The sequence below is a fragment of the Aquila chrysaetos genome, chromosome 13, assembly GCF_900496995.4.
Source record: "Aquila chrysaetos chrysaetos chromosome 13, bAquChr1.4, whole genome shotgun sequence".
NCBI lineage: Eukaryota > Metazoa > Chordata > Aves > Accipitriformes > Accipitridae > Aquila > Aquila chrysaetos.
This window is the reverse complement of record NC_044016.1, coordinates 38,812,313-38,832,409: the sequence shown is the minus strand read 5'-3', so window position 1 is coordinate 38,832,409 and position 20,097 is coordinate 38,812,313. Positions and strand designations below refer to the sequence as shown.

At 36.9% G+C, this 20,097-nt stretch overlaps 1 protein-coding gene across 3 annotated transcripts in view; it reads right to left on the bottom strand.

Moving 5' to 3' along the window:
• CDCA2 (cell division cycle associated 2) overlaps nucleotides 1-20,049 on the bottom strand; it is a 108,778-nt gene extending 88,729 nt beyond the window's left edge. Inside the window, exons 1-15 of one of the 3 annotated variants that reach the window (XM_041128391.1) lie at nucleotides 19,745-20,049; nucleotides 18,244-18,830; nucleotides 17,589-17,719; nucleotides 16,817-16,967; nucleotides 15,802-16,004; nucleotides 14,713-14,791; nucleotides 13,628-13,875; nucleotides 13,159-13,246; nucleotides 12,417-12,637; nucleotides 11,895-11,973; nucleotides 11,205-11,257; nucleotides 10,055-10,195; nucleotides 9,155-9,329; nucleotides 8,398-8,612; nucleotides 5,815-7,987 (exon numbers count right to left, since the gene is read on the bottom strand). In XM_041128391.1, the coding sequence (XP_040984325.1) occupies nucleotides 7,148-7,987; nucleotides 8,398-8,612; nucleotides 9,155-9,329; nucleotides 10,055-10,195; nucleotides 11,205-11,257; nucleotides 11,895-11,973; nucleotides 12,417-12,637; nucleotides 13,159-13,246; nucleotides 13,628-13,875; nucleotides 14,713-14,791; nucleotides 15,802-16,004; nucleotides 16,817-16,967; nucleotides 17,589-17,719; nucleotides 18,244-18,769 (3,150 nt within the window). In that variant the 5' untranslated portion in view covers nucleotides 18,770-18,830; nucleotides 19,745-20,049 and the 3' untranslated portion in view covers nucleotides 5,815-7,147. Of the gene's footprint in view, nucleotides 1-22; nucleotides 7,988-8,397; nucleotides 8,613-9,154; nucleotides 9,330-10,054; nucleotides 10,196-11,204; nucleotides 11,261-11,894; nucleotides 11,974-12,416; nucleotides 12,638-13,158; nucleotides 13,247-13,627; nucleotides 13,876-14,712; nucleotides 14,792-15,801; nucleotides 16,005-16,816; nucleotides 16,968-17,588; nucleotides 17,720-18,243; nucleotides 18,831-19,744 lie in introns of those variants that run through there. The other 2 variants (XM_041128389.1, XM_041128390.1) reach the window with 2 other exon arrangements.
• Between the last annotated feature and the right edge of the window lie 48 nt (nucleotides 20,050-20,097).

The window sequence follows — 20,097 nt, the reverse complement described above, 5'->3', positions numbered from 1 at the left end:
TCATTAGTATTTGTACCCACACAATTACTTTTTCCTCAATAGCACACGTGAGGATACTCAACATATCCAAGTCACAGTTCAAACACGAATTCCCTTACAACCTTAACAGATTTGCATTAGTGAGTATTATTTACTACCAAAACTCAGCATTACTGACCTTCCGAACATGGACCTAAGTGCATTTGTTTGTCCAAACATTTGTATGACAAAGGCTGGTTATTTATGACAGAGTGAAGCATGGCTTCAAAAATATCTTCAGTATAACTCAGTTGATTTAATAAATGGTGATATTAGATCCATATTTTTCACCCTGATGTTACAAGTGCTGGCAAATAAAGACAAAGAGCAAGGAAACTGAGAAACAACTTAATTCAAGAACAGCACAAAACCAAACCCATACCACAGAGGGAAAAAAGCTCCCTATTTTCTGATTCCTAGCTTGTTTAGTTTACTACATCATTAGGGCTTTCAAGCAATGATCACTATTTCTTCTTGCAACTTCTCTTCAGACTTTGAGATACCTTGTTTGTAATCTTTAATGATTTAATCACAATGATTTAAAAAATATGATGCTCATTTATCTACTTAAAGAGTTTTGCATGTTATTTGTTCAAAGGGATTTTTACTTGTAGGTTGGGATTGTGAAGAATAAGATTTGTTTGCAGGGTGGGGGTTGTCCAGGCGTGGTGTCTGCTTTGATAATTTAGTCTTAGTCCTTCATTGTTAAAATAGTTGGACGCCTCTGGGCATCGGTGACTAAATTAAAAGTTACTATTATTAATAATAAATATGGTTGTTCAGACTATAAAACATGTTGCACAACATGAATTATCTCAGTTACACAGTGCAAGGTCTTCACTGAACTGATTGGCAATGCTAAAAAACCAGCAGTAAGCCTGCACCATAAAGAGGGTATTTAAAATAAACTTTAGTGGAGTTGGAAGCCAGTCCATAGCAGGCTTCTGTCATGAGGTTTTACTGCTAGTTTGCTGGGTCTTATGTTTGTAGAATTTTCAGTTTCTTGGTAGACCCTAAACTTTTAAAGCCTTGAATCACAACTATTTATCACCCATCAGGGAGCTACATAAAATGTATTTTCCTTCAGAATGACTATTCTCATAAAAAAAACTAATTTAAAAAAAAAAAAAGACAATTAAGAATATTTTTTAAAAATCTACAATATAGCCCAACTAACACGGATTCTTAAAACTAAATACTATGAACCACAAAAATTAATGCCACCTGCAAGCTGTAAATATATGTATTATTTAATTTTTTTCCAAGTATTTTCTTTGGCCATTACATTCAGCTGAACAAGGCCTAAAAATTGTCAAACTAAATTCTTGTTTAAGAGTAGAGCTCTAACTACTGCCAGTTTGAGTGAAACACACATCCAGGTTTAGGGAATATATTTTGTTTATTTTGGCTGCAGCACAGGGTAGAACATTTTCCATCCCATCCGAATGCAGTCAAAAAGGTTTTGAAATATTGCACAATAAAAGCCATTCATTATATCTGTCTCCTCTCCCTTCCAAAAACAAAAATGGCTGACCAGTTCCAAATCTGTGCAGGGGGCAGGAAGATGGGAGTCAAGGGGTCACTGGAAATAACCCAAGACTAACACCAGGTTTTTCAGGTTTGAGTTAGGGAATATGTTCCATGCCCTCATTCCCAGTGCACACAGGTTTTTCTTCTTTCCCCTCCAAAGCTTGGTTAAAGTAGTTAATTGCTCTGTTATGCACAATTTACAGGACTTAATTACAAAACTAATACATTAGCCTTCTTGTCTATAAGTCACAGGCACAACTTCATCTTTTCCACTGGGACACAGTGAAATTAGACCTTACTTTATTTCAAGTTAAAACATTTTGATTTGCACTGTTTACCTCCTAATTTTAAAAATGTGCAATCTGAATACCCAACTACACCTTACAGTTTGTTTTTAGATTTATTTCTTTTGCTTACCTACCTGTTAGCAGCTTGAAAATGAAATTTCTTTCACTGCCCACTCCTGTTCCTGTGTGCTTAAGCTACACTTGGCATACTTCAATGGCTTTTTTTTCTCTCTTCATTTCCTTGTACATAGATCTAACAATGCTTTTCTGTTTGCTTCCTTGTGCATAGATCAGTTCATCACTAAAGTCTTCCCAAGTCTAAGTAAACTATAAGAGTGCTAGAGGATTCAGTGAGGAGGAGGAAGAGTAGAGCACAAACATTTTAGTGCATTTCTAAACAGCAGCTAGACTAGATGAACACACAATAGTGAAATTAATATGCACATTTAGGTGTTTCAGTATCCCCTTCTATTGCCCAATTAGTCAGAAGCAAGTATAGAAATATAAGCTGTAAACTAGAGGAAGTTTAATTTACAACTGATTATTTTAAAGGTAAAAAAAAAAAAAAAAGCATATACTATTCTTGTTATTTTCTTTCCCCTGCTTACCATGAGTGTCAGGTTGAGCAACTTTTACTTCTGTTAACTGACATGTGAGAAAACTTGGTCATATCGTCTCCACTTTTGTAACTTATGTGCATCTTAATTATGGCAAAATATTGGCATAATTCCTGGAAAACACTAACACTTTCCCTTTAAAATTTCCTAAAGAATTCAAGTATAAGTACTGTTGTTCTTTGTACCTTCAGCCCATTAACATTAAGCAAATTTAAGCAAAGACCTTTCCAACTGTGAAATAGTCCTTACTGCTAGTTGTCAGATACTGAGCTATCTGAAAATGTATCAACACTTCACCTCATAGGATAGTGCAAGCAGAAGTGATACATAATTACTCTTACTTATTAACAACATCATAATTACAGATTGGCAAAATAATCAGTCTTCCTAAGACTCACCACTTGTCCTCTATGTCAGTCAGAGCATGATAATTGCATGGCAATCTGCTAAATGCAATTATTCAGCAATATACGCTTAGTGTTAGCTACTACCATACTTGAAGCCATTTAAAGTCTATACAATACAGCACTTAACGTTAGTGAAGTACTTTTAAACACAAAGTAATCTTTATAACAACCCTCTAAAGAAAGAAAAAGCCTCCCTTTAGAAGAGCAGGGAGAGTAAATGAGAGGTGAAAGAGAGTGGCCAAACACCATAGATTTATTTAGATGCCACTATAATGCACAGACTGACATGGAGCTCAGTACTGCACAAAAAAAAAAAAAAAGTCAAAACAGTGACTTAAATTGAAGGCTATAAAGGCTAGCCTTCACAATGGGAGACTGCACCAGCCAGCTGCCCAGTCTAACATACTGCCTAGTGATGCTTCACAGATCAAACCGAAACACAACTCAGCTTTACACTTCTGACTTTGTTGCAAATAAAACTGTGGGTTGTATTAGAGTGACTAAGCTAACTAATGTGACAGAATACCATTAAAATCTATTGGAGATAGTGCTGCAATTAACAGCTGAAAACTAGAACCACAAACTCAAGATATCTTGACTCTTGAGACCCATCTGCATTCACACACAATATACCTTAATTTTAATTCCTACACCCCCCCCACGGCAATGAAGACAAGAGACCACTTCAGAAAGTTCTTCTTTTGATTGAATTGGGATAATAAAGTTGCTGGTCATTCAAAGGTTAATGTTAACTCCATTTCAGAAAAGCAAATCTGAAAATGGAACAGCATTGTTCACTCTGCTGTTCACACTTCCTGCATAACAGCACGGCCACCAAGTTGTAGGTTACACTATTTCAGGAGTCTATAGAGATACTCTTCTGCAGAAGAGCAGCGAGTCACATGAGATCTGAAAGTACTAAGACCATTTTGTTAGCCTTGCATGAAGAGCTCTCTCCCAAATTCCCCAGTTCCTTCCCATGCTAAACAGCCCCCAGTGTTAGCAATGCTCCGGCTCCCTATTCCATGACAGATTCTATCTCAGCTCTTAACTATTAGGCAAGTCCCAAATCACCTCTTGCAACCCTAATCTCTAGCAATCAGAAAACACAGCCAGAAAAGACCTCAAGAGGCCATCCAGGCCCTATCCTTACCCCTAGGAAGGATCATATGTCATTCCTGACAGATATTTGTTTAATCTGTTCCTAAAAGCCTCTACTGATGGAGATTCCACAACTTCCCAAGGTAATGTATTCCCGTGCTTAACTATCTCTGCTGCTGGCACTTTTTCTTAATGTTTAACACAGACATTTTTCTCTAATTAAACACATTATTTCTTGTCCCATTCAGTACAGATACGGAGATTATTACATCCCCACTTACAACCACCTTCCACATAGCAGAAGACTTGTCTCCTCTCAAGTCCCCTCCAGATTAAGCCCCGTTAATTGCAACCTCTTCACTTCTCTGTAGGTTCCAACCTCACCCTCACGAAAGCCATGCAAACTGCCATCAAGCATCTACATATAATTCCTAACAACCCTTTTCAACCAAGCTGTGCCAGGAGGAAAATCCAAGCTTTGTTTTCTTCTCCTTACCCTTGCTCTTCTATTTCTGACTTTACTTACGCTTCACTTCACATCTAAAGTGCACTTAGCCTATCCACTCAAGAAACCTCTAGGGAGAATTCGCTTCTAGTGCTGCTGTGACTGATGCATAGGACAGCAACATGACAAAAAGCACATTCTAGGCAGCAGTTTAGATTAAGCCCTCTAGTATCATACATACTAGTTTATTGCCTCTTCCTCCAGGACAACTCTTTACTTGACCTGATTATTCATGTCTGGTATTCAGTATCCAATACCTACCATCTTCAAAGGTTTCATTCACTGCTATATTTGGTATCTAAAAGCTGTTAGGCAAACCCTAACATCTCAGCTCAACTGTAGTACTCTACTGTGTTTAAAAATGCAATGTGATTTCCATATAGAAAGCCATATCTGAATGCAGTGCATAAGCATTTCATTTTTTCCAGATTAATGTCAGTGCGTAGATCAGTTGCTGGTTTGATCTTTTTTTTGAATGCTAGCAGTAGCAGCTATTATTAGTTTTAATCTTAAGGAGTTTTAGATTTTAACCTTAGCTAGTATCTCTTCAAAGGTTTTGTACATTATGATATTATTTTCAAATTCAGTTACAACCATAAAAACTCATGTCAGACTGCCCTCTCCTGGTAAACCAACACACTGCTGTCACAACAAGATTCAACCCAAGTAACTATTGCCATTCTGTTTCCAAATCTAAAACTTTTCATTGTGACACAAAAGCAAACCCCAAAATAAAACATCAAGTCAACTGTTCTGGTAACTTCAGTAATGTTTCTAAAGCAGCATAAGATGAACAGCATTTAAGTAGTGAAGTTCCTTTCAAATTGCCTTAGGAGTTCTTGTCTTGGGAAAAACTGATGATGTCTGTAGAGAAAAGTAAAACATGCATAAAAATGAAAACTGTTCTGTTTGCTTTTAAGCTTTATAAAAGCAGCCAAGTACATAAAGTATTTTATTCCACATCAATAATGTTAAAAACAAGGTCACAGCAGAGATCCTTTTCAACAGAAAGCTATTTCCTTCAAGCTGGCACAGGTATTTGACTAGGGCTGAAACAAACAGTATGAAAAATGAACGCAACAGCAAATACTTAAGTAGACCACCTACAGTCATCACTTTTTATTACATTGTTCAAACTAGAAAAATGAAAACAGTAAGATGACAGGTCAACTACTGAATAATATGCACTGTATTTAGTATACACACACCAAAGATTGGAAATGTCCAGAAATGAAGTACAACTTTATTTTATGATGAATGTTTCACTTTCCTTGGCCAATTTAATTTTTTAGAATTAATGTTATATACAATAAAGATTTAAAAGCCTTTTTTTTTTTTAAGTGACCAACCTTCACAGCAGAGAAGCAGAATTCATTAACTCTTTCCAACACAAAATTTAGTCTTATGTATAGGAACTCTACCCCCACTCGTGCCCAGAAGGTAAAGCAAAGCCTTTTCAGAAGATGGTAACAGCTTCCCCGCCTTCTACTCCTCCCCTTCAAGCCAGAAGTGAGTTCTTCCTTATTTGCAGAGAATCTCAAGAGGGTTTTTAGGATATTTTTGAAATCTGGAAGAAAATTCATGCAGATTTCAAAAGCAATTTATAAGGAATGATCAAGCACATGGGAAACATCAACACTTCAAGGAATTCTAGCTGAAAGGGCATACTTTACAACATCGTGGTTTATCTACTAAAACCAAATTCACGTTTTATCTGCTTCAATTAAACTTCAAAAATATAACAAAATCTTAAGCTTGAATTCTGCTCTTTCAAAAAAATGAAAGAGCCCTATTGGCAAAATATGGATTAGTATCAACTCCCAATCATGTAAAAAGTTACTTGTCACCACAGACCATATTTTTGAACTATCAGATTTGTTCCTCTTTACTTAAAACAGCTGAGAGTCACACGTTTGCTGACATGTCTCCATTTAGCAACTGCATATATTGATTGTGCATTTGCAAGCGGAGCAAGTATAGCAAGATGGTCAAATAAACACATCCAGTCTAACAATCATGACTAAGTTTCAAGGGCAAAAATCCCACACTAATGTGCAGGTATCACAACTGTAAACATTTATCTAAACACAAGAAAATCCCAGACTGTGATAACATCCATACAAATGCATGCATAAACATTATTTAGATTTTGTATCTTGTCTTGCTGCTGTATCTTGCAACAAAATTCACTAGCCCCTAGAAGCAATCCTTTCAGCTCAGAAAAATTGTCTTTGCCTTCTTGAAATGACTGAACCTGGTGTTGCAAAGAAAATTGGTTATTTGTCGAGTTTTTTATAGTATTAGCAGTGTTTAATTGCTATTGTTCTATAGACAGCACTAAAGTATGAAAACACATAAGCAAGGATGTAGACTACAATAAAGAGGTGATGGCAAATTCAGTTCATCATGAGAGAAAAATTTTTTATCCTCTTGATTACCTGCCATGACTGTCTACCAGACCAATGCTTTGAGCCAAGCTAGGTCTTCCACGCAGTTCTGACCTTCAAGCATTTTAGTCATCAAGATAAAGAAAATCACTTCTAAGTTATCCAGAAAATTAATAAGGAAATAATAAGTAAGGCAATATAAGTGGGAGAGAGAAGAAAACAGCACTTAAGGGAGAGAACATAAGAATCTAATACTGACCTTCAGTTTAGAAAATCAGAGGTAGCTGAAACCTCGCTAAATGTTATTTTCAAGAGGTATTTCTACTTCTTCATAGTGTTTTGGGTTCCTTCTGACCTTCCTATATACAGAATTTGTTATGCTCCTTTTCCGGGTTTGAGACCAAGTTGTTGCTTCTTGAGGTGTGGATACACACATGGTTTTCCTCTTCCATCTTTTGCAAGGACCATCAGCAGGATTAACAGAGTCATTGTTCTCCTTCCCTGGTGCTAAAAACTGGATGAGATTTTGTTCTCTATGGTGAATATTCTCAGATTCTGTAAGGACGGATGTGCTTATTGTTCTCCTGGTTTTGCAAGCAGAAGCTAGCAGGGGAGGGTTCTTTGGAATCTCATTGGGTACTTGAATCCATGCAAGTCCTTCAATTTCTGCATCTTTATGTAATCTCATGCTGCGCCTCACTCTTCTTTCGCCATTGTCACCGCTCTTTCTTCTAAAAGGCTCTAAGGAGTCATTTTTTAGCTGAGGAGCAGATAAGACTTCTTCCACATCAAAGGAAGAAACTGGAAAATCGTTTCCAGTTATTTCCAATTTTTCAACAGGAGGAAAATAGATGGCACTACTACTTCTTCTTCTCCTTGGTGGACTACCTCTTATAGAATCTGTCGGTGGACACTGAGTTCTTTGGGCACCTTCAGGTACACTAGTGTCCTCTTGTTCCAGAAATTCTAGCCCACTTAGCCGCTCTGCCTTATTTAGGAGATTTCCTTGTAATTTCTCGTTTTCTATCAAGGAACCACTTTCTTTTGCCTCTTTTACACATGCAGTCTCTTTACCTCGTTGGAAATGGTCAGATGTAGCAAAACCACACTTTGCATCTGGCACAATGTTTGAAAACTGGGGGGGGGGGGGGGGGGGGGGGGGGAGAAAAAAATTTTTTTTTTTTTTCTAATATAGGCAAAAGGTAATCCACAAAAAACTGTTTTCAAACAGCTGACAATTAAACAACTGCTACCGTCTTCCTCACCAAGCCTAGTTATTCTCAGAAAACCCCAACAAACACATAGAATCCTGCATCTTGCAGTCTGCTCCAATGTGTGGCCAAACTTAAGCTGCTTGAGGCCTTGTTCAGTTGAGTTCTGAATACCTACTTCCAAGGAAGGAGATTCCTTGGCCTCTCCAGGCAGCCTGTTCCAATGTTTAATCACTCATATTTTTTCTTCCCCAAAACATGACTTTTTTGATCCAACAACATCAAGCACAATTCTGACTTATTTTCTAGCAGTATCATGAAGCATATCAGTTACCTTATGATCAATGCCAGAAACAGACTTCAGATCACCATCTGACACCTGAAACATTGTATTATTGGAACTGCTGGCTTCTGCAATGTCCAGGACCTTAGAGCTTGAATACATATGAACCGCACAGACATTTCTCCCTCTCATTCTTTCAACTGCTGGCTTCTGTTGAACATCCTTGTGAGCATTCCCGGATTTGGTATCATCTAAAAATATGTCCTCTGAATTGGAATAAACACGTGGTTACTTGACTCTACTTGTGACTGTACAAAACTTTTTTTAAAAATATTGCAACAAAAGCTTTATAGTATTTTACTTACATAAAAGTAACCTTCTAAGCAACCATTCCAGATAGCTAGGGTAAAAAAAAAAAAAAACCAAACCAGAAAGCTACTGCACATCACTTAACTATTCATGCCCAACTTACCAGTTTTAAAGACTATGAAAACATCAGTATCCAGTAAAAGAACAGAGAGGCTTTGTTTTGGTTTTTGGTTTGGCTTTTTTTTTTTTGTTTTGTTTTTTTTTTTTTTTATCAGCTCTACACTGGAGTCCAACAAGAGTTAAATGTATCCAATTGGAGATGGAGATTATTAATCTGTCAGATCCTCTGGACTCTACTATTACAGAGGCAATTAAAAGTAAAAAATGTACACTGGGCTCTTTACCTATGCACAGAACTCAAGATAACTATCAACTGTTGAAATAAAAAATTAGAAGCAACCCAAAAAGCAAGGCAAAACAAAACTAAAAGCCATATTACCTGAAAAAAATACATTTGCCTTTGGTGAGTTTGGAGATGAGGCAGAAGAGAAAAACTCTGGAATTTCAGGGATAGGGCTGAGAAGAGGTTTCTTAGAAGCCAACTCTCTTTCCCCATATAAAGATTTTTTTACTTTTTTCTTTCTTCTTTTCCCATAGCCTGTATGTTTTATTTTCTGAAAATAATTGAGAAGACTGAATAGAGCACAATGTAATTATAATGATCCTGTCAATATTTTCCAACAAGTAAGTGACACCATTACTGCATTTTGATAGATAACAATTGTTTCCCCTAAAATGAAGGTTCCACTCATTCTGCCATCTACAAATTAACCTAAAAACTCAAAGCAAAGGAGAATTACTTCTCAAACATGAGATCTGATTTTTGTTTCATTTAACCAAATCTAGAAGTCAAAGAAATTAGTCCGTCAGCTCAAAACCAAAGGTTCTTCATTCATGCTTAGTTTGAAAAGGAATATGTGCTTTTCCCTCCAATACATGAAAGCAAAAATCTTTTAGAAGTCTCACACCTTTACAATACTTAACCAGCATATAACTGGGTGAGTTCAAAGAACTACTACTGCATACACTCGGTAAGAGAAGAACCATAAACTTGTTTTCTGTCCCTGAAGTCTGGAAAGTGACACACACACCCCTTCACCTCCATAAAGTATCCTTTTTGCCCTACAAGTATTTAAAGCCTTCTAGTCACCCTTAACAAGCAGTAAGAAAGAGGGGTAGGGCAGTAAGTGTAGGAAAACAAGATAGGCACGAAGAAGTATTGGCAGCAACAGGAAATGTTAACGCCCTTTAGAAAATCTTTACTACAAAGATCAAAATAATCACGTAAAACACACACGAGACACTTAGCATTCACCAACTGCAGTGGGCTGTCACTTACTGGTGTCTTTTTGGCAGCAGATGTGGTTATATTCTTTTGTTTTTGAAACCTGTTCTTTCTTGGATTTTTAGTATCTTTAACATTCTTAGTATTTGTGGCTCTTGAGATGCTAAAATCAGTCCCCTCTGAAATGGTGCTACACTGTTGAGGAACATGAATTTTTCAGTTGTTGGGGTGCATGTGTATGTGCACATGCATAAGCTTGCTTTTTTTAAAAATACACCACAGTCCAACAGTCATAAGAATCACATTGTAATTAGTCTCTGTTACTTCATATACGAGGTCATAAAAGCTAGACACTCATAACTGGAAATTGAGATTTATAAAGCTAGTCTCTTCACACAGTACAATATAGTCCTATTTGTACCAAAAGGACATTCTAATGAGAAAATAGTACATTTTCATCTTCAGCTATTCCTTTCAGAGGAAAGCACGCTAGAACTGTAGAACACTGAAGTCTGAAAGCACTTCTTACAGAAATTGTTGTACTATAAATTCTATGCACCTTAAAATTCCAGAAACCAGAAGACATACATGTATCATATGCTGTCTGCCTTTTGGCTAACAGACAAAAAGGTTAACAATACTGAAAATATTTAGCACTGGACTTGGGAACACAATCACATCTTCAATGATACCGAAAATTCATCACAGGTTACAGAATAAACTTGACTTTATTAGCCTTGATCTCATGTTCCCGTGTCTCCAAGAAATTAAACCAAATAGAAAAGTTAGACAGAAAACTTCGTTTCCATTCTCCTCATTTTTTTGTGATTATAAGTTTTTACAGTCCCATGAGTGAATCCCCTGACCCTATGAATGAAAGTCTATGAATAAATCTCTTCCAAATTTTGTCACACTGTTTGGGAAAGTTCCTGGAAAATTCAATAGAAATAGTAAATTTAAGTATCAGGCTATAACCAAAAATGTTCTTAATAACTGGAAAACCACTTTCACTCAAAAATGAGATTTCCTTAAGACAATTACCTGCACTAACATGAGATATTTCCATATACCTGGATATATACAAACCTCATACCTGAAGCTGTAAAAACTCTTACAAGCATCAGGACATATAAAAGATAACAATTCTGCCCGAAGTCGTTAAAAAAAACAAAACAAAACAAACCTCACCACTAAAGAGACTTACCTTCCTTTTAGTAGAAGAACGAGTTTTTATCATGTCAGATTTGTCAGTTTCTGCTATTATATATGAAGAAAATAAGAATATTGATTCAGTTTCAACACAAAAAGTTAATCACATTTTGAGGAAATTATCCACATAATTTCTAAGATTGTGCACAGCATGTTTAGTTATCTTAGTTTCCAGTAACTAGTAACTTAGTCTTGAGGACTATCAAACATGGCAAAATAAAAAAAACCAGCTTGCTTTACAAAACAGGAAAACAAAACTTGTGAGGATTTGGTAACAAAATGATTAGCACTTACACAGCTTTCATAGAGATACATACATACACACGCACAACCCCTTTCCAATTTTTTTTTTTTGTTGTCTTGCTTGCTATTTTAAAGACATCAAAATTGCAATATCAGAAAAAAGACAGTAAGCCAAATTGCTTAAAGCAGTAAGTCTAATTTGATCAGACACTTTCACAGAAAAATACCACAAGGTCACATAACATCCAGATAACCTGAACAACGGGTAAACACTGCAGCTACTGCAAAGATCTTTGGAAGAAAGCAAGAGCATTTAAATTTTAGCACAATTGAAATAACCCCTGTATAAAACCAAGCAAACAAAAAAACCTTTGTGTCATCTCTCAATTTTCAGATACAGAAAGACACATTATCTAATGACAAAAATACAAGTTGGGGTTACCTTCTGCATTTTCAACAGGTAAGAGGTCTTCTGCAGCAACAGGACCCTCCACTAACTCTTGAAGAGGCTCAAGACATTCCTTTAAACAAAAAAAGTTAATTTTTTTGGCAATATACTATACCAGATATATACTGAAAAATGCCTGGTCCATTAATGTTTGGAACAGCCAGGCAATTTGCTTTTTTTTGACCTTAAAGAATGCAGCAGCTCATTTGCTATATATGGCAAAAAGAAATACAGTATCAAAAGTATATGAATAAGCCAAGGCAAAAACATTTCACGTGCTACCAATACTCAACTTTAAAAACAGCTCTACAGGCCAAAATGCTATTTAGAATTCATAAAGCAAAAGTTTTCAATGTCATTTTAAAGCTTCAAGCAGACTGTATTTTAATATTTTAGCAATTTCTTTTCAAAACCAAGCAGACTGAGTTAAAAATTAAACAAAAATTGAACATTCACAGAGACTAAGAGGCTGTTTTTATAGTTAAGAAACCCAAACCACACCAACAAAAAACTTACATCATTGCAATCAAAGTTCGGCTGGGATAATGGTTCTTCAATGAGACTTGACCTTGCAAAAGGGCTATTACTTTGTAATCCTGGATGACGGACTGGTGTTGCTCCTTTGCGCAATGGAGTATTTGCAGGCAAAGTTTCATCAAATATTTCTGGGCTTAGAACTTCTCCAAAAGTAACTCTTTTCCTCTTTGGCTTTTCAGAGCTATGTATTTCAGTTTTCTCTATTGTAATGAAATACATAGACTGCTTAGTGAATTTAAACCAGCACTATCATAGAGCAGAGACTTTTCAAGGTCTTTTTATGAGTCTTAACATTCTCTAAAAAAGTCACACATCCCCCAAACAAACAGCAAAATACCACCTTTACCTGTCCTGTGGATTCAACCAGAATTTTCACTATAGCTTTATTACAGTATCAAGAATTAAGGAAGAAAAAAAAAGAAGACTAGAAATGCCTAACTGTTCCACAAGTTTCAGTTGACAAGTGTAAAATTTCTTGAAAAAGAGGTGATTCTATTCTGCTATTAGAGGCTTTCTGAAGTTTTGGGGTGGGATTTTTTTTTTTTTTTTTTTAATAGACATTACTTTCCTTGGCAACTTTATTTTCATACAGTAGGATGCCACACATGAGCTACTTCAGTGGTGGTTAATGCATATCATTCTTCACATTTACGAAAGAGAAAAAACCTTATGATCCCATATAATACTCTGCCTATTTAAAAAAACAAAAGGGGAATCTGACCTGTTTGCAATGCTTCAAAGATTTTTGCACAATTGGAGATTGCGAGAGATTCACCTCCTCCTCCGTCAACTGCATCGTCCAAGTATTCCTATCAAATTTAAGTGATACAATCATCTATTCAATACCATTTAATTAAAATATTGTCCTTGTTCAACTCAAAAGTGAAAATAACTTTTTCTGTAAGCAACATTTAATAATCACTCCTATTGTTTAAAAAACCTACTCGTTTTCTAAATGAATAAAACTCAACAACACACATATGGATCTTCTCATAACATTAAAGCTTCAAACAAAGCTTCCAAGATGACCAAAGAGCAAACAGATATCCATTGACAGCATTAAATTATTTCCAGTGCATGTCAGTTAGTCAAAAAGTATCTTTAACCACAATTCAATTTCTGCTAGTTCAATAACGACTGCAGAAGGTCATCCTTAGTATCAGTACCTCCATGTAAGTCAGCTAACCAACCTTCATGCTATCCATTAGTAGCTTCACTGGTGTTTTCTTCAATACAGATCGCAGATGGGAGCCACTCTGTGTATGTTCATTTAATGAAGTATTTCCTGTTTGTAGTGGTGTGATAGGTGGTGTGGTAAGTGGCTTGCTTTCATCAAATATTTCCAGGCTCAGTTCTTCTCCAAAACTAACTTTCTTTCTGCTTAGATCTGATATAACATTACTTCTAACATCTTTAGTGATGTGGTCAGAACTGAAATCTTTAGAGCAAGTAGACAGATATGACAAAGACTTTAGTATTAGCAACATGAACTATAAATGTACACATCTCCATAGATTCTGTACATCAACATCACAAAAAAAATCCATTTGTTTCTAAATTTCCACTATTATTGTGCCACATGTACATTTCATATTTTGAGGAATTTACAAAACATACAAAAGAAAAATGGGAGCATTGCATGAAGGAAAAGACATTTTGCATAAGGATTTCTCTCTCATCCATGTAAAGTGGGGGGGGAGGGGAAGTATTCTCTAATGTACATGGAGGCACTCTGTACATTAACATTCCTCTCTCCTTCACAGGCATGAAGTACTGAACTATACTTTTCCCTAAAAATGGCCTGACTAGCAAAATTAAGGACAACTCTAAACAATTATTCCCAGCCTGTGTCTCAGTTTGAGCTTGCTTTTTCTATCAGAATCAAACTGCCAACATACCACCCCAGAGGCCCTACCCCACCTTCCAAATATTTCAGCTCGTCTCATAAAAGCTATTTCCTTCCTATGAATGGTCCTTAAGTAAAAACACGTTTAATGCTATGCTGTACCGAACAAGCTCTGAATTCAGTTTTTAAACTGGGACTTCAGCCTTCTCTGCAGCAGCACTTGAATATATCATTATTTGTAGTGCCTTTTTCCCCACCCCATCAGCCTTTATGTCAAAGTTATATCAGGTTAATACTGCATTATAAATTGTAGACAAGACGACAGACATGGGATGACTACTTGTGAAACGTTTCCTTACAAATTTTCTAAGTATTTTTACTTTCTAATAAGAATATAACAAAGATTATAATAGTGATGAATCCTCTTACCATGGCCTGTTTCCAAGGTATCTCTAATTAGAACAGCCTCCAACGACTCAATAGGATTGTGTTGCTCATAAACCCATTTCTAGAGAAAAAGTTACAAGATTTACATATATATATATATATGTATATGTAGCATCTATTTATATACACACCCACACAACATGATAAAGAAATAAAAAGCTGCTTGCAAATGCTGCCTTTTAAAATAGCATGAACTACGGAGTTTTTTAATCCCCATAGACAAGGATTTCAGAGCTTTCTCAATCATCCACTACTTTAGTTGAACTTATTTTCCCAAAACACCAAGGCTAAATGCTTAAAAGGATTAGATATCAGAAATGAAAAAAAGATGGAATGAAATACCTGTATATTTTAGTCACTAGTTTAGGAAGTTTCTTCCTAACCTCCATACAAGTGTTACATTATCACAGCTGTTTTACAGCTCAGAAGCTGCTAGGTCCAGCAGCATTAGAGGACACACCTAGCAAAATGGACCCCATCATCACTATTTTTATACGACACTAATAAAAGTATCACTAGACATACTTATATAGAAGACAAATTAAATTCTCCACCTGCATACAAAGTACATCCTTTTTTTTGCATGGAATATCAAATAACTGCTGAACAGATAGAAGGTGAAGATTAAAAATTGTATTCAAAGTCATCCCAATGATCAATAAAGTTGGTTTTGACATCTGGAAAAAGCTGTATTTGCCAGATCTGTGGATTTGACATCTCACATAGTTACAGCTGCAGATTCAAAATAATTAGGACATATTTAAATTTTATTAATAGAATAAAATAAGCTTTTCCATGTGATTATCAGAAAAGAGTATAATCTTATTGACTAGAACAGCTTATAGCATCCACATTTAACACTTGCATGTAAAAGAAAACTGAGCACAGCCTCAAAAGAGCCAGCAGCAAGTATCTGAGGTTAGGCTATATTCACTGTCAGTCCAAATGGATCAGTGTCCATGCAAGATTTTGCTTCCTTTGACTTGTCATAACAAGATGTAAATTCTTACAACGGAGATTTGCTGTGCTATTTATTTTCTCCATGTTCTTTTCCCACACTTATGTAAGTACCTTTGAAACAGCAGCAGCAGGTTCAGTGACAGCCGCATCTTGGCACAAAGACAAGGTGGTGCAGATCCTGGTATCAGACTTACTGCTGTTGGTCAAATTTTGACTTAAGTTTTCTTGCAAATCAGCTCTGCTGTTGTCTGACATGAACTTTTCACTCCACTGATCCAGGTTCCGCTCTTTTGTATAGGGTACTTTGTTTGGAGCTGCATCAATTAAAACCAAAACAGAACAAAAACCAAACAACAAACCACAAACTTCAGTGTTTTCAATGAATGCTCTTCTTGTGTTTCTTCACCAAAAGGATGGTGAAATTAAAAAAGCTAGGTAATTTTCTAGTCAGGAAAAAGATGACACATGCATGTTTTAGTTCTACTTTGAAAATAACATTACCAAATCTTCAAAACAAAGCAAGTTACTCTTTTCATATAAATGTTATTAAGACCACCAATACCAGAGAAGTAAAGCATTGTAGTTTGTTGTACACTATCATCTTCTCACAGTTACCACAGCACTGCCCTGACTTGCTTTTGCAATACTTATTATTTTCATTAAGAAATAAGGATGTTAACACCACAGTAATGTGATGTGATTTCTAAAATTACTGCACTTAGAAGTTATTAAACAAAAGTCTGCACATCACGATCAAGAGAGGTAACAGTTACAACAGCTAAAACCAGTTGTCATAAAAACCATTCTCAGTTTCATAGAAGAAGTGTGAAAACACTAATGCTTAGTGAAAAGTCAATTAAAGGGTATAAATCTAGAAAGTAAAACTAAGGAAACAGTCACAAAAAATACTAGTTATCATTTTTCATCAGGGGTTATTCTGAGAAACCACTAACTCAGGGTGCACCAAGAAATAAGATGGGTTTAAACAAACAAAAAAACCTGTGCCAATCCTTATAAAGGAAGATTTTTTGGTTTTATATTAAGTGTTTGTAGTTTCATACTTTTTGGCCTAAAGTAAGACCTGATGTTTAAGATAAATCATTGACCAGAAATATAATCAACTTACAACAGCCTGCTTCCTGGGAAGCATCATCCACTTGTGACTGTCCAGAGAAGCCAGTCTCCCCTTCAGCTTCTTGTACTGATTGAAAGGACTGTTGAAAGACATCTATCTTGTCCTTCAACAACCTGACATTTTCACGTTTAAAAGGACTAACCTGCCAAAACAAAATAAACCTCATGAGACTTTTTTTTCCCCCCAAGATGACATGGGCTTTATTACTTTGTATTTGTCCTGTGGCATAAAACAAACTCAAAGAAACGAATCTTGTATTTAATCTGGCTGCAACTGTAGTTGTATGGTAAAAATATGCAAAAAAGGAACTGTATCAAGAGATGTGTTAAGTTTTACTGCCTTTCATAATCTGTCCCTCTAGACCATATCCAGAATTTGTTTTCTGACAGTCTAGGCTAGTATGAGTTAAGAATAAGTCTGATTAAAAAACAAGTCACTTATGCTAGTATTTACTTCACTTTGAACTATCAACAATTTAAGTAGCCAAAAATCCAGCATGGCAAATGCAGAATAGTAAAGGTTATGGTAAACAAAAGTTAAAATATGTGAGCAAGCTAGACATGGAGAAAAGACACCAGACTCTACACAGACAAAACCTCTAACACCCTGTTATTCTAAGGTAAGGTGTCCAAGGGAGGTCAAGAAAATTAAGGCCATGGTTACTCCTTCTACTGGCTTCTTCCTGAGACTTGCCTTCTCTTTCTGCCAGTGTATGTTGATTCCTGGGGGGGACTAAACTGACATATTAGAGAAAAACTCTCACCTGTGTAAAAGCTGCTTTTTGCCTGTTGCTTCTCTGTTGGGCAAGATATTGAATAAGGGTGTTATTTTCTGGTGATCCCCGTACTCCAATTGCTGATCTTCGTCTATATTTTAATGAAGTTGGAGACTTCCCTGAAATGGGGAGAGAAGAGGGGGGAGAAAAAAAAAAGTTTTTTTGGTAAGAATACCTAAAGCTCTAAAATGTTAATTTTTTTCTTTTCTTTTTTTTTTTTAAGAGTGATTTATGCTATTTATGAAAATATCCAAAGTTAGCTGCTAAGCTCAAGAAACCTTCCTGAGCAAAAGCAAATTAACTTCCTAAAAGCAAGTTAAATATTAACTAAACTATATACCAAGTGAGGAGCTGTCTTTCTTTTACTTTTTCAGCTGCTAGTTAAGGAACTGTCTATCAATACTTGAAGAATTTGTCTTACTACTCCCTTGTGAAACTCACTGACACCTAATCAACTGGACAGAAAAAAGTTAAATAGGGAATTATAGCAACATCATATCACAGTCCTATACTTGGGCGTATTCAAACTCAGACAGACAATCTGAACCTGACCTAAACTGAAGCTTTTGATCAGAGGCTGGACTAGATGACCTCCAGATGTCCCTCTGAGAAGGATAACAGTCATTAGGCACTCCATCCTTACCTATAGAATGTTTAGTAAAATTTTCTTGAGTAATCCCAAATTCAGCAATTGTTACAGTTCTAAAATCAACAGGTTTTTTCCTCTGTTTCTCTGATACGGCACAATCAGATTTTTCTTCTGCTTCATCTCTATTAGGTGTCAAGTAGCATTCAGCCCGCAAAGAAACAGGTCTACTTGAAAAATTTTCCTTACTGTTCAAAGGCAAGGTACGTTCACCAACCATATCCCCTTTTAGTGTATTGAAAAAACATTCAGTAAACTGACAGCTAACAACATCCTCCTTGTGGTACGATTTCTTCTTGAGGCCTTTGGTGTATTTCAGGGTGCATTTTTCCAACTGCGCCTGGTTCCCATCACTTAAATTCTCCTTCTTGGATGCCTTTGTGACTTTTGATTTAATTGCTTTGCAAATCTTCTGGTCTTTTGACAGATCAGGGAAAGAGGCCTCTTCCTTCTCTTTAGTGTAGCTACTCTCATTTTCTTTAACTTCCAGGGGAGCATTTATATTTTTAGATTGTCTGTGCATTGTTAGTGATTTATTTTAAGAAACATTTAGTCAGCCTTTGCTCTCCTGTAATTACAGGTACCTATCAAAAAGAAAAAGAGATTTTAACAGGTATTTGGTAGGAGCAAGAGTTTGCTACCATACTCAAACTTCTACACAATCTAGTTTTTTCCTGGAACAAGGTGTTTTAACTTTGGGGCAGAAATGGAAAGTCTTATCTCCAGAGAGCTACTGGAAAAGGACACAAAACGCTCGCACTATAGAGAAAAATGCACAGCAATATAAACCTGCAACAGAAGTGTTTCACGACTAAGGAAATACAAGGCTATGTTTTCACTCTTTACCAAACTTAAGCTTCATGTTAGTATAAAATACGTTCGTGTTAGTATAAAATGTGTGAAGCACAACCACGCTGTGATCATTTTGCTGTAAGGGTTGCAACAAATATTAGCAGTTTAATACTAACTGGAAAAATTTAAGACGCTAACATTTTTTGCATTGAGTTTCTTGGACTTTAAGTTAAGCACATAGAATTCAATAACGTCAGTCTGAAACTTTGGTTCCACAAATACATGCATTTTTCCGTATTTTGCGTAACGCGAATTAAGCTGTTAAAAACCGTGTACGCGAATTTTTTTTTTTTTTTTTTTTTTTTTTTTTAAGTCCACACCAAAAGTCGGTCCTACGTCTACCCGTTTACACAAACGAGAGACCTGTTTGGGCGAGGCATCAGTGTCCCACATCGGCCGCTCCCCCCCCGCCCCGGCACCCCAATCCCCTCAGCATTCACCCCCTTGAACCCCCCCCCCCAACGCCCCTCACTGTCCACGCACCCCCCTCAGACACCCTTCCCGCCTTCCCCCCTCCTTTATATCCCCTCACCAATGCACTCCACCTCCCCCCCAGCCGCCCCCTCTCCCCGGCGAACCCCACCTTACCGCCAACCTCCGCCCTCACACCCGCCCCAGCGCTTCCCCACAGCCACCGGAGCCGTACCCGCCTCCCGCATTCAAACCGGGCCGCCTCACCGCGTATTCCTCCGCGCCTTCGCCCCTCTCGCCCACCCCTCGAGCCCACCGGGCATCCCGGCCAAAGGGCGCAGGGAAGGAAAGCGGATCGTGAGAGTCGTCCCGTGCCCCACCCCCACCCCCCGCCCCGGGCGAACGGCAGAGATTTCAGGGGGGACGGGGGACTCTTTGGCTCGCTGCGCGCGGAGGGATCAAAAACCGTTGCTCACGCGCAGCAGTACCATTTTGAAAAAAAAAAAAAAAAAAACAAAAAACCAAAGCACCAAACCGGTCCATTCAACGAACCGCGCCCACGTGACGGGCCGCACCAATCAAGGGCGA